At 39.0% G+C, this 17,846-nt stretch overlaps 1 protein-coding gene across 3 annotated transcripts in view; it reads right to left on the reverse strand.

Annotated features, from left to right (window-relative positions):
* Positions 1-5,894: 5,894 nt before the first annotated feature.
* KCNK3 (potassium two pore domain channel subfamily K member 3) overlaps positions 5,895-17,846 on the reverse strand; it is a 94,959-nt gene continuing 83,007 nt past the window's right edge. The window contains exons 2-3 of one of the 3 annotated variants that reach the window (XR_012689512.1): positions 9,401-13,816; positions 5,895-9,177 (exon numbers count right to left, since the gene is read on the reverse strand). Coding sequence is in view for 1 of the 3 variants with exons in the window: in XM_075201134.1 (XP_075057235.1) it covers positions 12,966-13,816 (851 nt within the window). In the remaining 2 variants the exon portion in view is untranslated. Of the gene's footprint in view, positions 9,182-9,361; positions 13,817-17,846 lie in introns of those variants that run through there. The other 2 variants (XR_012689511.1, XM_075201134.1) reach the window with 2 other exon arrangements.

Raw genomic sequence — 17,846 nt, forward strand, 5'->3', positions numbered from 1 at the left:
GGGTTAGAGACGAATGGAGCGAGGGAGGTCGTTCCAGTGAAGGGGGGCAGCACGGGAGATCTGCGATGATCTGTAGCGCTAGTCTTCATGAAGAATTGAGCTGCAATCTAATCTACTTCTAATTATCTGATGTGTAGGACTGTTACCTGTTCTGTTTCTCTGTGTAATGATAACCATGTAGTACAACCCCCCTCTATCACCGCTTTGTCCGTGACCTTTGAACGTATGTGACCAAAGGATAGGGTGCACTTTAAGGCGTCCAATGCTCTGGGCCTATCGGCTCTTAAATAGTAAATCTGGCCTTAAAAATGTCAAAGAGGGTACATGGAAAGGAGATAGATCTCTCTGCCCCCCCCCCCCACCATAACTATTCTTTCATCATGCATTCATATTAGATGAGATCTAACAATTATCTCTACCAGTATGGGCAGACTTATTGGTTGTTATGAAGTGATCTCTTTCTTCGCATGCTCAGTGTATCAAGTTTATTAGCTATTCTTAAATCTGTGTGTGTTTAAGAGTTTTCAATGAAAGATAGTTGATGAGGATATCTTTTGAGGGAATCTCATAGAGTCCTTGTGTGTGTGGGTATGTTAAAACATGCAAAGATTTTAATCTACATAAAACTCAGATCCAGACGAAGGGGTAATACACTAGATAAAGATAACTTAGACCTAATGATGATGATGATGATAATGATGAAGAATAAGATAATCACACTAGAGGAACTATGGGTCTTCTATAATTTTGGATCTCTTACTAACATTTCAGGTGCTTTTATTCCACTTTGCTCCATGATTTCTGACCTGTTCAGTAACTTAAGAAGTACTTGGAAGAGTCTTGTTATTTAGAGGACCAGCTTCCATGTATATGTAGATATCTTTGTGTAGTCTCCTTTTTGGCCAGGCCTGAGAAAAAAGAAGCATTTATGTATTATGCTTATTACGTTTTACGTTTTGCAGGTGTAATATTATCTGACAGAGATAAAGATCATCTGGGCAGCACAGTGGCTCAGTGGTTAGCACTTCTGCCTTACAGCGCTGGGGTCATGTGTTCAAATCCCAACCAGGGCCTTATCTGTGTGGAGTTTGTATGTTCTCCCTGTGTTTGTGTGAGTTTCCTCTGGGTCTCAGGCTTCCTCCCACTCTTGAAAAAAATACTAGAAGGTTAATCGACCTCAGTCTCTCTCGTTCTGTGTATGTGTGTTAGGAAATTTAGACTGTAACCTCCAATGGGGCAGGGATTGATGTGAATGAGTTTCCTGTACAGCGCTGCGAAATTAGTGGTGCTATATAAATAAATGGTGATGATATAATCTGCCCATTACTCCTGTTATTGGTTTACCCCAAACTGGTTTATGTTCATTTACTATTGTTCTTCAAACTGTGATTGCCATAAGCTTGTACCAAAACCCTACTAAACACTTTTCAGCAGAGTAACCTAACTCCAGAGCTCCCTAATGTCAGAGTATGTTACGCTGTTTTTTCTTTAAAGCTCTGTGACCTTGTTAATCCTTTAATGTACTATATGTAAGTGATCCCATCGTCTCTCCACCTACTTATCTTTCTACAAAGCTGTTCTTTCAGTATTAGACTTTACGAACTTTATAAATCTTTGAAACTTCTATAACCTACTGGAAGTGAGTTCCCAGATTTAAACATAATCATCAAACACGACAATGTACACACATTTCATAGTCTACTGTCCACCAGATTTAGCTTCTTTTAAACCTATATTCTCTCAGATACAATGGAAAATGTTAGGGAGAGTTTTAAGTTACTTCTTAAGGACAATATAGAATTAAACTGGATCTGTACAGGTGATCAGGCTTCTGGGAAACCCCATTTGGGTGTTTAGATCATGTGGATATTGAATGTACTACAGCGACAGCCATGTGGGACCAATGGAAGGGTTAGGGAGAGTTTTAAGCTCCTCCTTAGGGTCAATATGCAAACAAGTCACTTCTCTTAAGGTATTTCCCAGAAGTCCATTCTTCTAAAATGGGGTGAACTAGTGGCATCTCCTTCTACTGTTATTATTACTGTCTCTGCTTATGCAGCCAAATATTTTATTTCCCGTTGATCTGTGATAATGGATCCAATCTCTTCTTCCATAACTTATAATACTAGAGGCTCTTTGCAGTCCATCCTGGGTATAGCTGTTTTTTCAATGACCATCTGTCTTGCTCCAGTCGTCTATAGCAGCCTGCAATCATTCCTACTTGTACAGAAAGTACAGAATGCCTCGTTAATATTTACTGAGTAAGGGATTTTCATGCAAGGACTGGGAGTATTGAGTTTTCTGTGATTGACACAACATGTCAGCTCTATTCAGATGTCACTCTGTGCTGTAATTATATATTGTAATCATGGACATTGTACTTCGAGTCTTTTCTGTCAGATTGCATTTAGATATATATTTAATGTTAGAGCTGGCCGCCTGTGGAACTGTACGTAGCACAGCAAGAACAATTCTGCCCTCCAGCACCTATGTATTATTTAATAGGTTTAGGATTCTTCAAATTAAGTCTGTTATTTAGGAAATGTCTTAGAGGAGTATAAATATACAGTATTTCACCAGGTACTCGGCAGCTGAAAGCTCAGAGGGTTTGATATATGTATGTATATGTATATATATATATATATATATATATATATATACAGAGATACATGCAAAATAATTAATTAATTAAATAATTAATTAATGGACTGTATGTAAGTGCAAGTTTCTGACCTATGTGTTTTGAACTCCAGAGAAAATAGTTGATATTGGAAAGACAGTTATCAAAACCTTTGGGCTTAGGTAGAAGTTAGATGCAGAGTTCCCTGGAGTGAATGGAGAGAGAGGGTTGGTCTTCATTCATTATGCCCATTTTGGGTCTTCTGTCCTGCCAGTAAGACAGCAGACTAAGTAATAGTTATACCTGCAAGGTATAGTTTAAAAGCCAGTCAGTTTACTCACTCAGTCTCTCTCATTACCTAGGGAAGGAGGATGGAGCCCTCTGTAGAGAAAGAAAAAGGTTATTTGTTGTACGTGACTACAACCCAGTGTTAAGTTCTTCACATGTATAAACACTTAGGGTTCAGCGCAATACATTTTTTGTATTTTTGACTTACATGTGGACCCTATGTTCCATACTTAAAGCTGTTCCTTATTATATCCCACATCTTCCCTGGAGGAACCCAGCAAGTCACGCCCAGGAGGAACAATTTCTCTGTGTGCCAGTAATACTTATCTGAGCTACAGGACTGGGAGATTAGTCAAAGTAGAAAATGTTCCCTTGTGGAAAGCAAATGTACAATACATATAGTTTGATTATAGAGCCAAGTTCAGAAGGGCGGTGTAAAGACATTTTAATTAAGAGCTCTTTGCACAATAAAGGCAGTCCCAATTGATACCTTAATAAGGAAGAAGTAAGCAGTGTATTGGAATAAACTGTATGTGGTATATTCTGTATTGTTTTTGAGTGGTTTATTTCCTGTTTGGAAGCTTGAAGAAGAAGAGTTCTGCAGAAACTGACAAGAGGTGCTTCAATTACAGTTCCCATCATTGCACTGCCAACATGTCCCATACCACTGTGTACCTGCTGCAGTTCTGCTGGCAGTAGGAGCCCCAGAGAAGGACTGTCTCTACTCTGTTATGTGAGACAGTCCTTATCACCGACAAGTCATGCTTATAATAGGCAACGCGGAAACCTCATCAACCATCAGGCATTTCTTCTGTACTGGATCCACCGATTTCCTTGTCTGGAGTAGAACAAATACTACAGGTATTAGATTCTACAGGTATTAATCCCCTTAGATTGTACGCTCCTCTGAGCAGGGCCATCTCTCCTCCTGTTTCCAACACTTCTAACTCTGCTCTCCAGCTACTTAGCCCTCCTCCTCGAGGGTCCTCCACCCCACGTCCACTCTCGCTCCCTCCTCCCCCCTGGGGGTCTCCCTGTCTTCCGCGCCCTCCTTCTTGGGCCCCGTCATTTGCGGATCCTCCCTCCCCCTTCCCCGCCCTCTCTAGCTGTGCATTGAGCTTACTGAGTTGCTGTTGTTACTGTTTACTGTACTGTGCTGTCTCCCATTGTATTGTAATTTGTTTGTCTCTGTACGGCGCTGCGGACGCCTTGTGGCGCCTTATAAATAAAAATTAATAATAATAATAAAAATAATAATAATAATAATACAGGTGTCCATACTCTCTTCATATCAAAGACTGGAAAAGATGAAGGAACTTATACCGCCTTCCACTATATATACAGTACAGTTATCACCCACACCTCTTACACACATGAAGATGGCTAGGATTCCTTGTGTCTTTGGCCAAACTTTTTCTTTTCTCACTTGTAGTGCTGGAGAAACATTTCTGCTTTTAGGTCAGTGTTTCCGAAACCCAGTCCTCAGGGCCCCCTAACAGTGCAGGCTTTCCAGGTGACAAGTAAAATAGTACAACCTGTGGATCTGTTACAATGTGTCAGTCAGTAATGATATACACCTGTGCTCCAGCAAAGAGATATCGAAAACTTGCACCACTAGGGGTCCCTGAGGACTGGGTCTGGGAAACACTGCTTTAGGTCATATTTTAAGGATGGTGAAATTGTTCTTGCATGATTTTCATTGTTAAAATATTTACATAAGGGAGCGAGGCAGAGAGTTTCAGTAATTATAATAATAGTAGAAAATCAAGTTATGCTCCATTTGACCTGTAACATTGTGAGGATTGTGAGGGACATTAAAAAACAGACAATATGACTCTGGCTTATATATTATACATCAGATTTTTTTTAGCCCAGGACATAGATAATGTATGGTTATCAAATTTATATGTAGAACCATTCTCTACTCACCATGAAATACCGATAGCTATATGACATTACCAGTTTTGCCAACCAATACCGAATCTTCTGTGGTTACAAACCACACACTTTTATAATGTCTTACGTGGTCTCCATCAGGAAGGTAATGGGACTCGTTATGAGACAGCGCACAATCCAGTAAACAATAGGACAAGACGCAGATGAAGTTGAAGACGGGGCGCCGTGCGGTCCGTGAGGTTTCCTGTCATTGCTCTACACAATCACCAAATATGACAATTTTGTAAGTTTTGTAATTTGGCAGATTTTGGCCATTTCACTGGGTCTAAGATTAATTTGTGAAATGAAACGCGTGATGTTGGTTCACAGTGATCTTTTATAATAATATAATATTCTACTTAAATTACTACATTGAAGGGTTTACGGAATTGATCATTACTGTTTGATCAGTATGTGCAGCATATTTCTGTCCCTCGTCGAAGGCTGACATGGAGTTGCCTCTTTCTTTACTAAACCTTCATCCTTTGGCTATATTATATAGATAATCTCCGGTGGGTCCAAACAGTTTTGCTCCCATTATTTATAAGAAACATCTTCCCTGTATATTATTACGTGTTTTATTGCTCTGAGCTATCTATAGCCATGAATATTAAACCGAGTTTAAGAAAATATTTTTGAGAACGTCCGGCCAAGGTATGTTATGTGCCCATAAATGCTGGATGCTTTTTCGTAACAAACCATAATTGTCTTTCTTTGATGTGGTGGAATATAATCCTTTAAGCTTTAAAGAAATAGGTGCAAGTAGCCCTTTTATATATTATTGTTATAGATTGCTGTTTTATTTTCCATACCGTTATGGTTTATACACAATGGGAGCAGCCATTTTGTGACCTACCCAATCCTCAGGAGAATACCGCCTATCAATTCACTAGAGGACCATTGTCATCACTGATTCATTTCATGAGGGACACAGTGTAGGGCCGCCATTTTGTTGGCTAGCGAATTGACAGGCGGCCATCTCTCTGGCGTTATAGCCCCAAAAGCCCCACCACGCTCTTCCCCATTCATCCATAAAAGATTACTCTCTGTACAAGTTTCAAAACAGTCTTTATTTCCTTCTCTATTGAAAATCATCAGTAGTATAAATATACTTTGGCATGGGAGTTGACATGACCCCCTTACAGGTATTATTTAATACAGCCCCTTGAGTTAAGCAACACGCTCAGCGTTAACAAATCATATATATATTTCACAGAGTCCTGCAATTCCTTTATATATGCAATATTTTACAAATCAATATATTTATAGATATGTATAGAGCTCTGTATATGTACACGTTTAAGCAGTGATATCTGTATATATATATATATATATATATATATATATATAGAGAGAGAGAGAGAGAGAGAGAGAGAGAGAGAGAGAGAGAGAGAGAGAATAAGTTCTATCTACGATCTATGTACATTAAGTCAAGTATCAACAAAAGTCTTTCAACTGGTGGATGACAAATGGATGACTGGTGTCAAGAGCTAAAATGGCTGACGGTCTGAGGAGACATTTTGTGCTCTCACTGTTTCCATAAGGATACGGTTTGGGGTCCGGGGCGGGGGCACAGAAAGGTCACAGCGGACCTGTGCAATCTCTAGGCGGTATTAAGGTGTCTAAACATCAACGACATGGTAAATCGATCTATGAAATGAAGCCGAGCGCTCCAGCCAGACAGAACAATAAGTTCACGCAGGGCTAAACAGTCATTCTTCTTTATTGCTGAGCGAGTGGAACGAACATGGAAAATAAATTGTTTCCTCAACAAGACTCAGTGCTGTATGACGGAGATGAGATGCAGGCCTCCATTATCAGATATACACATTTTTATAGAAGCTGTGAAGCAGCGCTGCTTAGCGTCAGTTAAGCTGGGGAGAGAAGTTGTGACAGAGGTATCAGTTTACAGCATGAGAAAAATAATACCGGGGGCATTTATGAAAACGGGTTTAAGGCTATGAAAAAAAGCTGCTGTAACCCCTAGCAACCAATGGAATCCTATCTGTTATTTTTAGGTCACTGTTTAGAAAATGAAAGCAAACATCTGATTGGCTGCTATGGATAACAATACCTTTCTTGCGCCTGCTGTCAGAAAATCTCAGGTGGAAACACGTCTATAAACAGGTGATTAGATGCCGGCTCCCAAATTGTTTAATTGTTCCAACATGAGAGTGAGTTATTTTTGGCGAGTTTTAAATAAGAGTTATTGAAAAAAGTCAGATTATGGAAAAAAACAACAACTTTTTTTTACTGTAATTTTCCATCAGGAGTTAAGATATGATGCACTGTCAGGCCATATAATAAAATGTGTGCATTTTTAACACTATGGGCCTCATTCATCAAGAAACGTAAGACAAACATAATGTGCGTTTAAAAAAAAAAGCGCATGTACATCGGGTATACGCACGTCAGTATTCAACAAGGAGCAGAATTGAAGATACATCTGTTGATGAATACGGGTCTAGGTCCGCTCTTCTAACAGACAAGACACTGCAGGGTACGTACAATACATATGTGGAATATAAAGTCCCAAAAGAACATTCAGAAAAAAAAACATTTAATTAGTGTCACCTGTTAATAATATAGTCATTAAGGATCTAGCATTAAAAAATAAAAACTTCTTCCCCCCCCCACCTCATAAAATAAATTTATTAGGATGTCATTAATGTCTACTTACATAAAATACATTTTTACAGTTGCTGCTGATTACAAACACATGTTGTAGCTGTATACACAGCCGTCAGCACTAGTAATCAGCACTTACACCTGACCTGCAGTTGGTGCAAGTGATATGACAGGAAATCACGTACCCGGATTATGTATGCTAGCAGATGAAGTGGACGTTGCTGCGTTCTCTGGCGCTCAGGGCATGCGCAGAGCGATTTTACGCAAAATATAGCATGTATCAGCATTTACGCTCCTTAATGATTCAGGCCCTATGTATTTTCCAATATCACATCCATTCATTTTCCCCTCATTTTAAGACTACTATTTAAATTTTGTTTTTTTAAACAAAAAACAAACAAACACACACGTTTTCTAGCGCACAATGCGCTCCTATATACCTATATCACAACTGACTTCAACAAAATGGCCGACTGCCGTTGTATGTCTTGGTAACATTTTTACCAAAAATTTATGACTGACAGGTAATTGTTATGGTTTGTGTATACAGTATTATAGAAACTGTGAAGTGTTCTGTTACTAAAATGAATCCAACAATTTACGCACCACAGTAAAAGTTTTGTTGTCTGGACAAAAGGACAAAATGGCTGACAGACTTGAGGCGTTTTGGGAAGATATCACACAAAAATGTTTCCAGAACAATGATCCAGATTGTTCTAGTGTCAACTCTAAATTATTTCATCCAAGAACGTACAATCACATGCACACACACACACACACACATGCAAATTCTATATTTTTATAAAAATATTTTTTGTGACAGTGAAATGAAATAACATGCCTGAGCCACTCACACTGTACACTGACATTTCACTCAACGTCTTTGGTAATTATCTAAAAAAAAAATGGCTACAGAATTAATCTCTACCCAGTACAGCTGCTATATGCTGGAGTTTCCATCTTACTGAAAGATATTTTGTATCACCCACTTCACAGGTCTCCCGTGAATGTTAACGTGGGCGAGTAAAGACACCATGCATTTATCTTCAACCCACTGAGCAGATTATTGGAGAATATTCTCAACACCGAGGTCCAAAGCTTAACTTGAGTCTGTGCTTCTTAATAATTATAATCATCAACCATACTGTGTATGTTATGTAATGACACAGAGAGATGATTGTTATGTCTTGCAAAGTACCGACGTCTATGATGGACAATCTTTCATTTCAAATGCAAAATAGGGCTGTGTATTCAATGTGGAACATCAAATCCAACTTTTGTTTCATGGGGGTTTTACTTAAAGGTGACTTTAGTTTAGCAGCAACTTATACAAAATATATTGCTTTATTTCTCAGCCTTTGTTTAGTGACTTTTAGCCATGTATTTATATCATTAGACAGAGTTTGTCGAGGGCACCAGAGATCTACTTTACTGAGCACGTGCGGTCCAATGCGTTGCGCAGGGTTGTCAAACATTTATGTTTTATACTGACACGTAAGGTGTCGGGGACCTCCAGAGAAGATGGACCGGTATTGCAGGGAACATCTCATTACCAGTACCCATAACAGCTACATTTGCTGCTCCTGCTTAAGTTCCAACACTGTATGGCTTCACTTTAGAGCCATGTGAGATTAGATTGCATTAAATACTGGACCTTTCCCTCTGTTCATTTATCTATGTATCTATCTATCTATGTATCTATCTATCTATCTATCTATCTATCTATCTATCTATCTATCTATCTATCTATCTATCTATCTATCTATCTATCCATTGATCTATCTATCTATCCATTGATCTATCTATCTATCTATCTATCTATCTACCAATCTCTAATATGTATCTATCTCATATCTATTTATCTATATATTGTTAGACCATTGATCTATCTATCTATCTATCTATCTATCTATCTATCTATCTATCTACCAATCTCTAATATGTCTCTATCTCATGTCTATTTATCTATATATTGTTAGACCATTTCTTTACATGTCACAGTAAAATCCCTGTGTCGGTTAAGGTTGTAATTTGTCGGGTGTCTTCGTCTAGTAGGCCAGTTGATGTCCTCTCGCTCTTTTCCTCCCTATCTCATATTTCTCTTTTATTATTTATATCCCAGTATGGGACTTGCCTGAGTAGAGCTTGAGGGACAGGTCATTAAAGGAGAGAGGAGAATGCAAACAGAGCCTGGTGCGGACAGGGAAGAAAATTGTCTGTGGACAAGGAAGAGATTTTATGACAGAGAGATATTTAAAGAAGAATTAAAAAAATGTAATTGAGACTTTGGTTACTATTGAAAGAAAGATTTTGAACTTATTAAAAATAATATTTCTTAGATGCTTCATTTTCCTATGTTTTTTATCATGTTTCTGTAAGAAAGTCCATGTGAGCTATGTCTGCGATCTCATCCCTTCAATAAGGGAGACGTCTGATTTATCCAGATTTTTTGGGATGTTCTCTGGAAATAGGTGAGATGTTGACTTGAGGCAACAATCAGCCATCCCAGTAACCTGACTGTGGTTATATATTGGATTAGTTGGCAACCCGATAATGTACCGCCTTACCAAAAATAATTTGGGCTTATGATCTTCCACATTAACGGCAAACCCAAGCTGGCAAACATGTAGCTATCACCATACAACCCTTATGGAACTCAACGGAATGGGGAGGCCCAGAATGAAAATGCGCCCCTAAGTTTTGGATTCTTGTCTGTAGCAATAACTGGAACACTGTGTGACAAACCTGCGTATCTAAGCGTTGGGTATTGTATTTGAGATTGTTAGTGGGCACATGTGATGGAGCCAAGGAGTGGTTTGCAGAATTGAGCTTCCTTTCAAAATGTTGGTGAGGACTGCAAGCGTTTAGTTACAGCTTTGTGCCCATGGTTCTAGACAAGCTTTCTCCGATGCTGAATGTTTGCAAATCAGTTTTCTGCGAACAAAAGATTATGTGCAGGAAACTATGGCTGATTAACAGACTACTCCAGTCTGGTCCTGATAGGTTTTGGTCTCTGGTTTTTCTAATAACTGTTAAATTCAATTGTTTGAAGAAACAATAATAGGACAGCAGGATGCACATTTCAGATCCTACTGATCACGATGAATTAATGTAGTAAAGTCTTAATAATACAGATCATTCTCTGGAATATAAACTAATAATTGGTGAATTTCCTGGATTCGGAGAGCTATAATGTTTGTTAATATTTTCATGGCTAAATATTTATATTTTTATATTTTATTGTAAGTAAAATATTTTATATTTACTGATCTTTTCAATTTTTTTACTGACTGTCTGGATATTGACAGAAGATTAGACAATGATATATATATATATATATATATATATATATATATATATATTTATATTTATCTTCCGTACTTGATTGTTTGAAGGTCAGAGCACCTATTGCATTCATCCTTTCTCAGAACTGGGTACACACAGACATGCAAAAGAGGGTGAGAATTGGGAGGGGCTAGAGCAATCCGCAGCCAATCGCAGCATTAGAAAGGGAAGAGCAGCAATGTCGAGTCATTAAGTTGAACTGAGTCCAACATGTGGTCAATCTGGCGCTGGCCAAACTGGTGCTAGAAGGTTGCGGTGTGACACACACCTTGTTTTATTATCAGCTGTTCTGTGGCAACTTCCCATTTATCAGGTCAAAGTTCTAAACCAAAATAAGTTACACATTTCAGTGTGCACAATAAAGGGTGCAGAAGATTAGGGATGACATTGATGGTCTAGTGGTGGCGATGATGATGGGATCCATCGGAGTCATATTATGGGCACAGAAATCTGACTGCGCATACCAATAGCTCCCTGTTACCATATCTGTACGTATTTTGAGTTACAAGCATGTCAAGATACGTCCAGCCTTAAATCCAGTGTATAGCTGCAGCTGGAGCAAAAATACGGTAGCCATCATCATCATCATCAACCCCAAAGCTTGCTCCCGGTTCATGTAAGAACAGAATCATAGCCACCGTATTTCAAGATCCGTGAAGCTCAAAATAAGATGCATCTCGAAGGGTTGCCTCTGAATGCCATTACTGTCATGTTATTGTACCTCCTAAACCACCTCTCCAAGCTCCAGAGTCAGCAAATGTAAGATACAAACAGCTTTAGATACGGGCACAAGTTGTGTCCATGCACAGTGCATCAAAGAAACATCGACTAACGTCACAAAGACGCACTTACGTGCTACTACTGTGCTCTAAATCAGGCCCAAGACTGAGACTGTGCTTCTTGTAGCAGATAATTGAACTAATGGAAAAAGTACTTCTCATGATTACAGAAATGTCATGTTATGGAACCTGTCCCTGAGCATCACTTTTCTGCCTCTCATTTAACAACACAGCTTTATCTGCCTGATAAAAACTGCTGCACAGTCATACATAACAAACCTTTATACTGTACAGTACAGGCCTGGACAACCTGCGGCTCTCTAGATGTTGTCAAGCTACAAGCCCCAGAATGCTTTGCCAGCTGAGAGCTAGCCAATGGCTGGTCAGAGTATGCTGGAACTTGTGGTCTCACAATAACTGGAGAGCTACAGGTTGCCCGGCCTGGTATAGAGAGTCATTTTATTTTACTTTGGATGCGCTATCTCTATATTTGTCATTAAAACAATACACAATAAAGTGTCATAAATAGTATAGAAAGATATGGCATTTAGCATCAATAACAAACGATTGTAATACTTACAGTATAATTAAGAATACATGATCCCTGGGCTTACTTGAGTGTATTTTTTATGCCAATAAATAATTTTGGACACATATAAAATACACATCCTGCATTTAGGGCTGGATTTACCATGTGGTGATAAAGAGGAATTTGAAAAATATATTTTTTTGTTAGTTTTCATTACTAGATCATAAAAGTAGGACGACAAACAGCAGAGATATGGTATAGAAAGAATCTCAGCCTTCAGAATGTGTATTTTATACTGCGTATGTCTGATTACAATTGGTGACCTGGCTTTGTCTAAATGTACATGTTAGGGTCAGCTCACGGGCTATTAATAATATTACGGGCTTGCTATTGTCCCTGAATGCTCTCCTGAACATGTGATTACCTCTCAAGACTGCTATATAATAGACAGATATTATATCATGGATTGTCAGCACATGTAATATGTGTTCCAATAATGTGTAATAAATCTGGAAAAAATTGAGCAGACTTTGTTACGAGTCCTGGAAGGACCCACAAGACAAGGATGAGGACTTGTTGTTTGTAACAGTTGTTAAAGTGTAACCGTCACCAAAACACAGTGGTGGCAGCCGCCCTGTGGCCTGGACAGATGTTCACTGGTTGCTGGTGACATTACTGAGACATGACGCACAAAAACTGTATATTGGTTCAGGCCAAAAATTGGCTTCCTCCACCCCATGACACGTACCATTTAATAAAATATAGAGTACATTTGCTTAAATTCTCTGAGTTCAGTAGGTCATTGTACTAAATGTCTATGTTTTTTTTGGATTGATTTGGACTATACAGAACTTCTCCGCTTCATGAGTCCTCTAAACGCAGAGAGGCTGTGCAGTCCCGTCGATACGGAGCTGATGGCCGAATGCTGGGTGTTGCAGATGCATCCATTAGGTGTGCCCATGAATCTCCCAGGCGAGTGGTGGTTCTGTTCAACACATGTGTCCGAGGTGGACAAGTCCCGAGGTATGATCATGGGAATGGAGTATTGTAGTTTTTCCCTACTCTTGTACCACAGGCAAGAACACATCGACTGGAAATGGAGAACCTCTGCATACACGTTTCGAAAACCACCAGTCGAAGAGCTTGAATCAGTGGTATGAATGCTGGAGTGACCATTTCTGTTCAACAAAGCCCGATGTTCAGCATCCCTCTTTTCATCCTCCGCATTCATGGTCATGAACCGTAGAACCACCAAGTTGAGGAAAGCTCCTATGACGGTAAGTCCTGTTAATATGTACACAAAGCTAAAGGCAACATATTGTGGCTTGTTTTGCAGGGCCGCATCCTTCTGGAGGGCAACATAGTCTCCAAACCCGATGGTGGTGAGGGTTATGAAGCAGTAATAATATGCATGGAAAAAGCTCCACTGCTCATAGTATGAAAACGCTGCAGCTCCAATGCACAGGGTACTTATGCAGGAAAAGAAGCCAATGATGACCATGTTGGCCATAGATACGTCAGCCCGTCTCATTCCAAGGCACTTCTTGATACGGTAGAGTAGATACCTAACCAAGGTGTTAATCCTTTCACCCAGGCTCTGAAACATGACCAGGGTGAGTGGAATTCCCAAAAGAGCGTAGAACATACAGAAGACTTTACCTCCATCTGTGCTTGGGGCAGCGTGTCCATAACCTAAAAGAAAACACAAGCAGAAAGTTAGAAATGGGAAAAGGTCTACCATACGATGTCCTGAAGTCATACTGTCCACCAGTGCTGAGTTATGGACTACATCAACCTGATGATGAAAATTATGATTGGCCTATTTCACGTTTGAATTGTTCTACTCCAGCATGGATTATTTAAAATAATAATAGATATTTTGTAATTACTATATATCATATTCCCTGGATATGTCTTCTGTTGGATGGAACGAGCCTTTACTTCTCTCATCCTGCTTCTCGTCAGACCTTTTGTGATCCTACCTATTTACAACACTGGTACTCAAGTGGATATCAACTGAATGTTCTTCAACCTTCTGCTTTATCGATTTGGAATCTCTGTGTTTGCAGATTTACTGTGTTTCTGTGAGAGCCGTCCACAACAGAGAGATCTCACCTGGTTTATTCTACAAGTCTACTACAGATTCTCTACACAAGAGGCAATACTATCAGCTAATTACTAATAACATAGCTACCTACTGTTTGAGACAAAGCAAGACATATGTAGCTATCTCCGCAGCAGTGTAATAATCTAGGGACACTTATTCCCACGATAAAAAGGTAAAGATGCAGAGGTTTCCGGAATATTATTATTATTATTATTATTATTATTATTATTATTATTATTATTATCATAATAAACATGTTTTACTTATAAATGGCCAACGTATTACACAGCGCTATTCATTGCAGGCATCAAACAATGGCCTTGGCCAAAGGAGCTCACAATCTAAGCGCTTTGGGGTACATTTGATACATAACTTCGAGGAAACACAATTATAGCTATTGGTGGGGAGAGTTTGTGACTGCTATAAGGCAGAAGTATCAGCCACCAATATTAAAGCCTCCTTTGGCCACCGGAATGTTTGTGCAGCTATCGGTGGTGTGATACGGATGGACGGTAGAGACATGAAACAACCACTGTAGAAATCTTAAGACCATCAGCTGCCAACCACCATGACTGTCCTTCATCATTTATCTAAATGGAACCTGTTTCGCCTTCTGGTCCCAGAGAAGGCGTCGCTTTTTCTTTTATTAACTTTTTACAATTTTACTGTTTTTAAAAAAGGGTATAAGGGGTACAGTATATAAAAAGGGGAGGGGGCAGTAAAAAGAGGAGGGGACAAGAAGGTGTTTAATTTTGTTCCACATGGTAAAATAAAGATGGTCCAACAGTCATTCCTCTTTCTCAATAACATAATTTAATGATCTCTGACAAATCTGTAAAACTATTAGCAAAAGCGCCTTGGCGTGGCGGGTGGCTTAAACATACATTTGCAAATGTGTGCAACTGAGACTTTTGCATTTTTATCTACAGTTAAAATAGCAGATCTGTTGCTGGCTATAGTGTGCTGGGGGATTTTTTCTGTGTGCTTGTTCCTTTTAGGATAACCCCACCCTTTCACGCACCTGCTATAGCCTATAAATTGATTGAGCAACTTTCATTTCTTTATTAAATCTCTAAATCTGGCTGCTGTTTGTGGGGTTAAACTGTACACCTGCCCGGGGCCGCTAGCCTTTTTTTTTTTTTAAATGTTAAAAAAGTTATTATCAGAATCTGTTGGCGATTAAGCCTCTTTCAGCCGTTTTGTTCACTCTTGCTCCACTCAGCTATATAACAGCTTCAAATTATCGGCAGTGTGATTGTCGATAATGCCGACATTGTAAGAGCAATGCTGGCGGGTCCGCCGTTTATACAGCCGGATTCCCCACCTTTGCCCTTTTAATGTTGGCATTGTGATTGTCAACATTGTGACATTTTTAATCTATCGTCACAATGAAAGTGTCGATGTTTAGCCTGCTGACGTCTTCATGTCAACAGGATAACTGGTGACATTTACATTGTCGGCAGAACGTACCTAACCCAAAGAGACATGTGTAGCATGTTTTTGGTCTAAAATGAAAAGATTTCAGATGCTGGTGTAGCTTTGGTAGGTGGATATCAGTCAGAAAGTGGGGCAGTCCTGGAATCATCTCTACTAGAGGGTCTGTCCTTTATAAGCAAGATGCATGCGAGTGTGAAGCCATTAATAATGTACCTTATTACTTTCTGGTTGAGGCAACTGAACAAAATATTTAAAGTTAGAGATTTATGTTCTATAATTGATACAAAGTATGATTATAACTCTATCTAAAGGCTTCTGCATCATTCAGTCACGGATCTTTATTTTGACCTTTGGTCTTTTAAAGTTCATCTCTGTCATCTGCATTAGATACAAATATATCCAAATAGCAAGTTGTTTCCAAGGGTGAAAAATGAATCAATCATTCATTCATTCAATCAATCAATCAATCAATCAATCAATAATTCGACCTGAATGATATAAATACATTTGAGAAAAACATAGAACAATGCATAGAGTACATGATACAAGGGGTCATGTAAAACCAATAAAATAAAGTTTTCCTAAGTTGGAAAACAATTTTGAAGTAGTGACAACTTCTCCACATTGACATATATATAAGAGAGCAGTTAGCACTGACGACTGTGTAACACTCTCCTATGGGAACAGTTATAATAGTTGTTTATATCAGATAATACAGAATTAAAATTCTGATGCAGGGACTCATTAAAACCTTTTACATTATGTGGCTGGGACCTGTCATTTAACTTGATGCTTTGTCTGTTGATAAACTAGGACCGACGTTTTAATGATAACTCTGAAATGGCTGATTGGAAGAACAAAAAGGTGCAATTTTGTAAAACAAAACAGAGCCTGTCTCCTCCTGACAGCTCGTACAATGAGCTTGTTCTACGGAGGGAGCACTCAGACGTTATTTCAGAAACAAAGTTATACAATGGCAGAGCCTGTTAGTGGATTAAATAGCCATATGGTTCAGAGTGAGAATAGGAAGATTTATTCGCTAAACTCTCATCAGAAACAATAAGTGAATGATAAATACAACCTGTCACCAGGGGAAAGTTTTTCTTTCTCTTAATTAACTAGACAGTGATGCAAAATGGAAAACAAATCTCATCCCTTTGGGTTCCTATGGTGGTCAGAGGCTGGAGAGGCAGAGTTATGCTGAGTGGGCAATTAGCATACTAGTCAGGTTGATTAGCATATTAGTTGTCCTACTAGTCAGTTATTGCAAAAATAACTGATGTTTCCCTAATGACTGTTTATTTTTAAGAGGTAACTTCTTATATTCAATAGGGTCTTATAACCAAAAAGAAGACCTGTACTATTCGGTAGGGTGGATGTTTTCAAACATCCTGAAAATATCATCCTTTATTTATATAGCGCCACTAATTCTCCAGCGCTGTACAGAGAACTCACTCACCTCAGCCCCCGCCCCATAGGAGCTTACAGTCTGAATTCCCTAACATACACACAGACAGACTAGGGTCAATTTGATAGCAACCAATTAACCTACTAGTAAATAGAAGCCCAGAAACTCTGTATACTAGTGCTAGCTGCAGGGTTCAAATAAATTTCACTGGGAAATTAGTGTCAGAACTGTACCCTACCGGTGAGTCACTTTAACTGTGCTGATAACACCAACAGTGACTACCACGAACCCCCAAAAACTAAACGGACTTGTCCGATTCATAATAAATGATCACTGACCTTAACAATGACACAAGTTCCCGACAGTGTAATAATAAATCCCGATCACCAGTAGGAACGACAGCGTCTTCTGACGTCATTTTAGATTGCGACCTCTATATCAGTATTTTTAAAGTGGGAACGCTGATTCTCATACCACCTGACTCTTACACTTAGCGTTAGGAATAGAGTTAGGGTTGGGGTTGGGGTTGGGGTTAGGAATAACAATAAGGTTAGGTTTAGGGACCCATCATTGCTGCTTTAAAAATACTGATTTAGAGGTCGCAATTTAAATTGACATCAAAACATGCTGCGGTTCTTACTTCTGATCGGGATTTCTTATCATATTTTCTTCTTGTGTCATTATTAAAGTCAGTCATCATTTATTATGAGTCGGCCAAGTCAGTGTCGTTTTTGTGGCTTTGTGGTAGTCACTGTCGCTTACACCACCTC

This window comes from Mixophyes fleayi, chromosome 3 (genome assembly GCF_038048845.1).
Source record: "Mixophyes fleayi isolate aMixFle1 chromosome 3, aMixFle1.hap1, whole genome shotgun sequence".
NCBI classification, from domain to species: Eukaryota; Metazoa; Chordata; class Amphibia; order Anura; family Limnodynastidae; genus Mixophyes; species Mixophyes fleayi.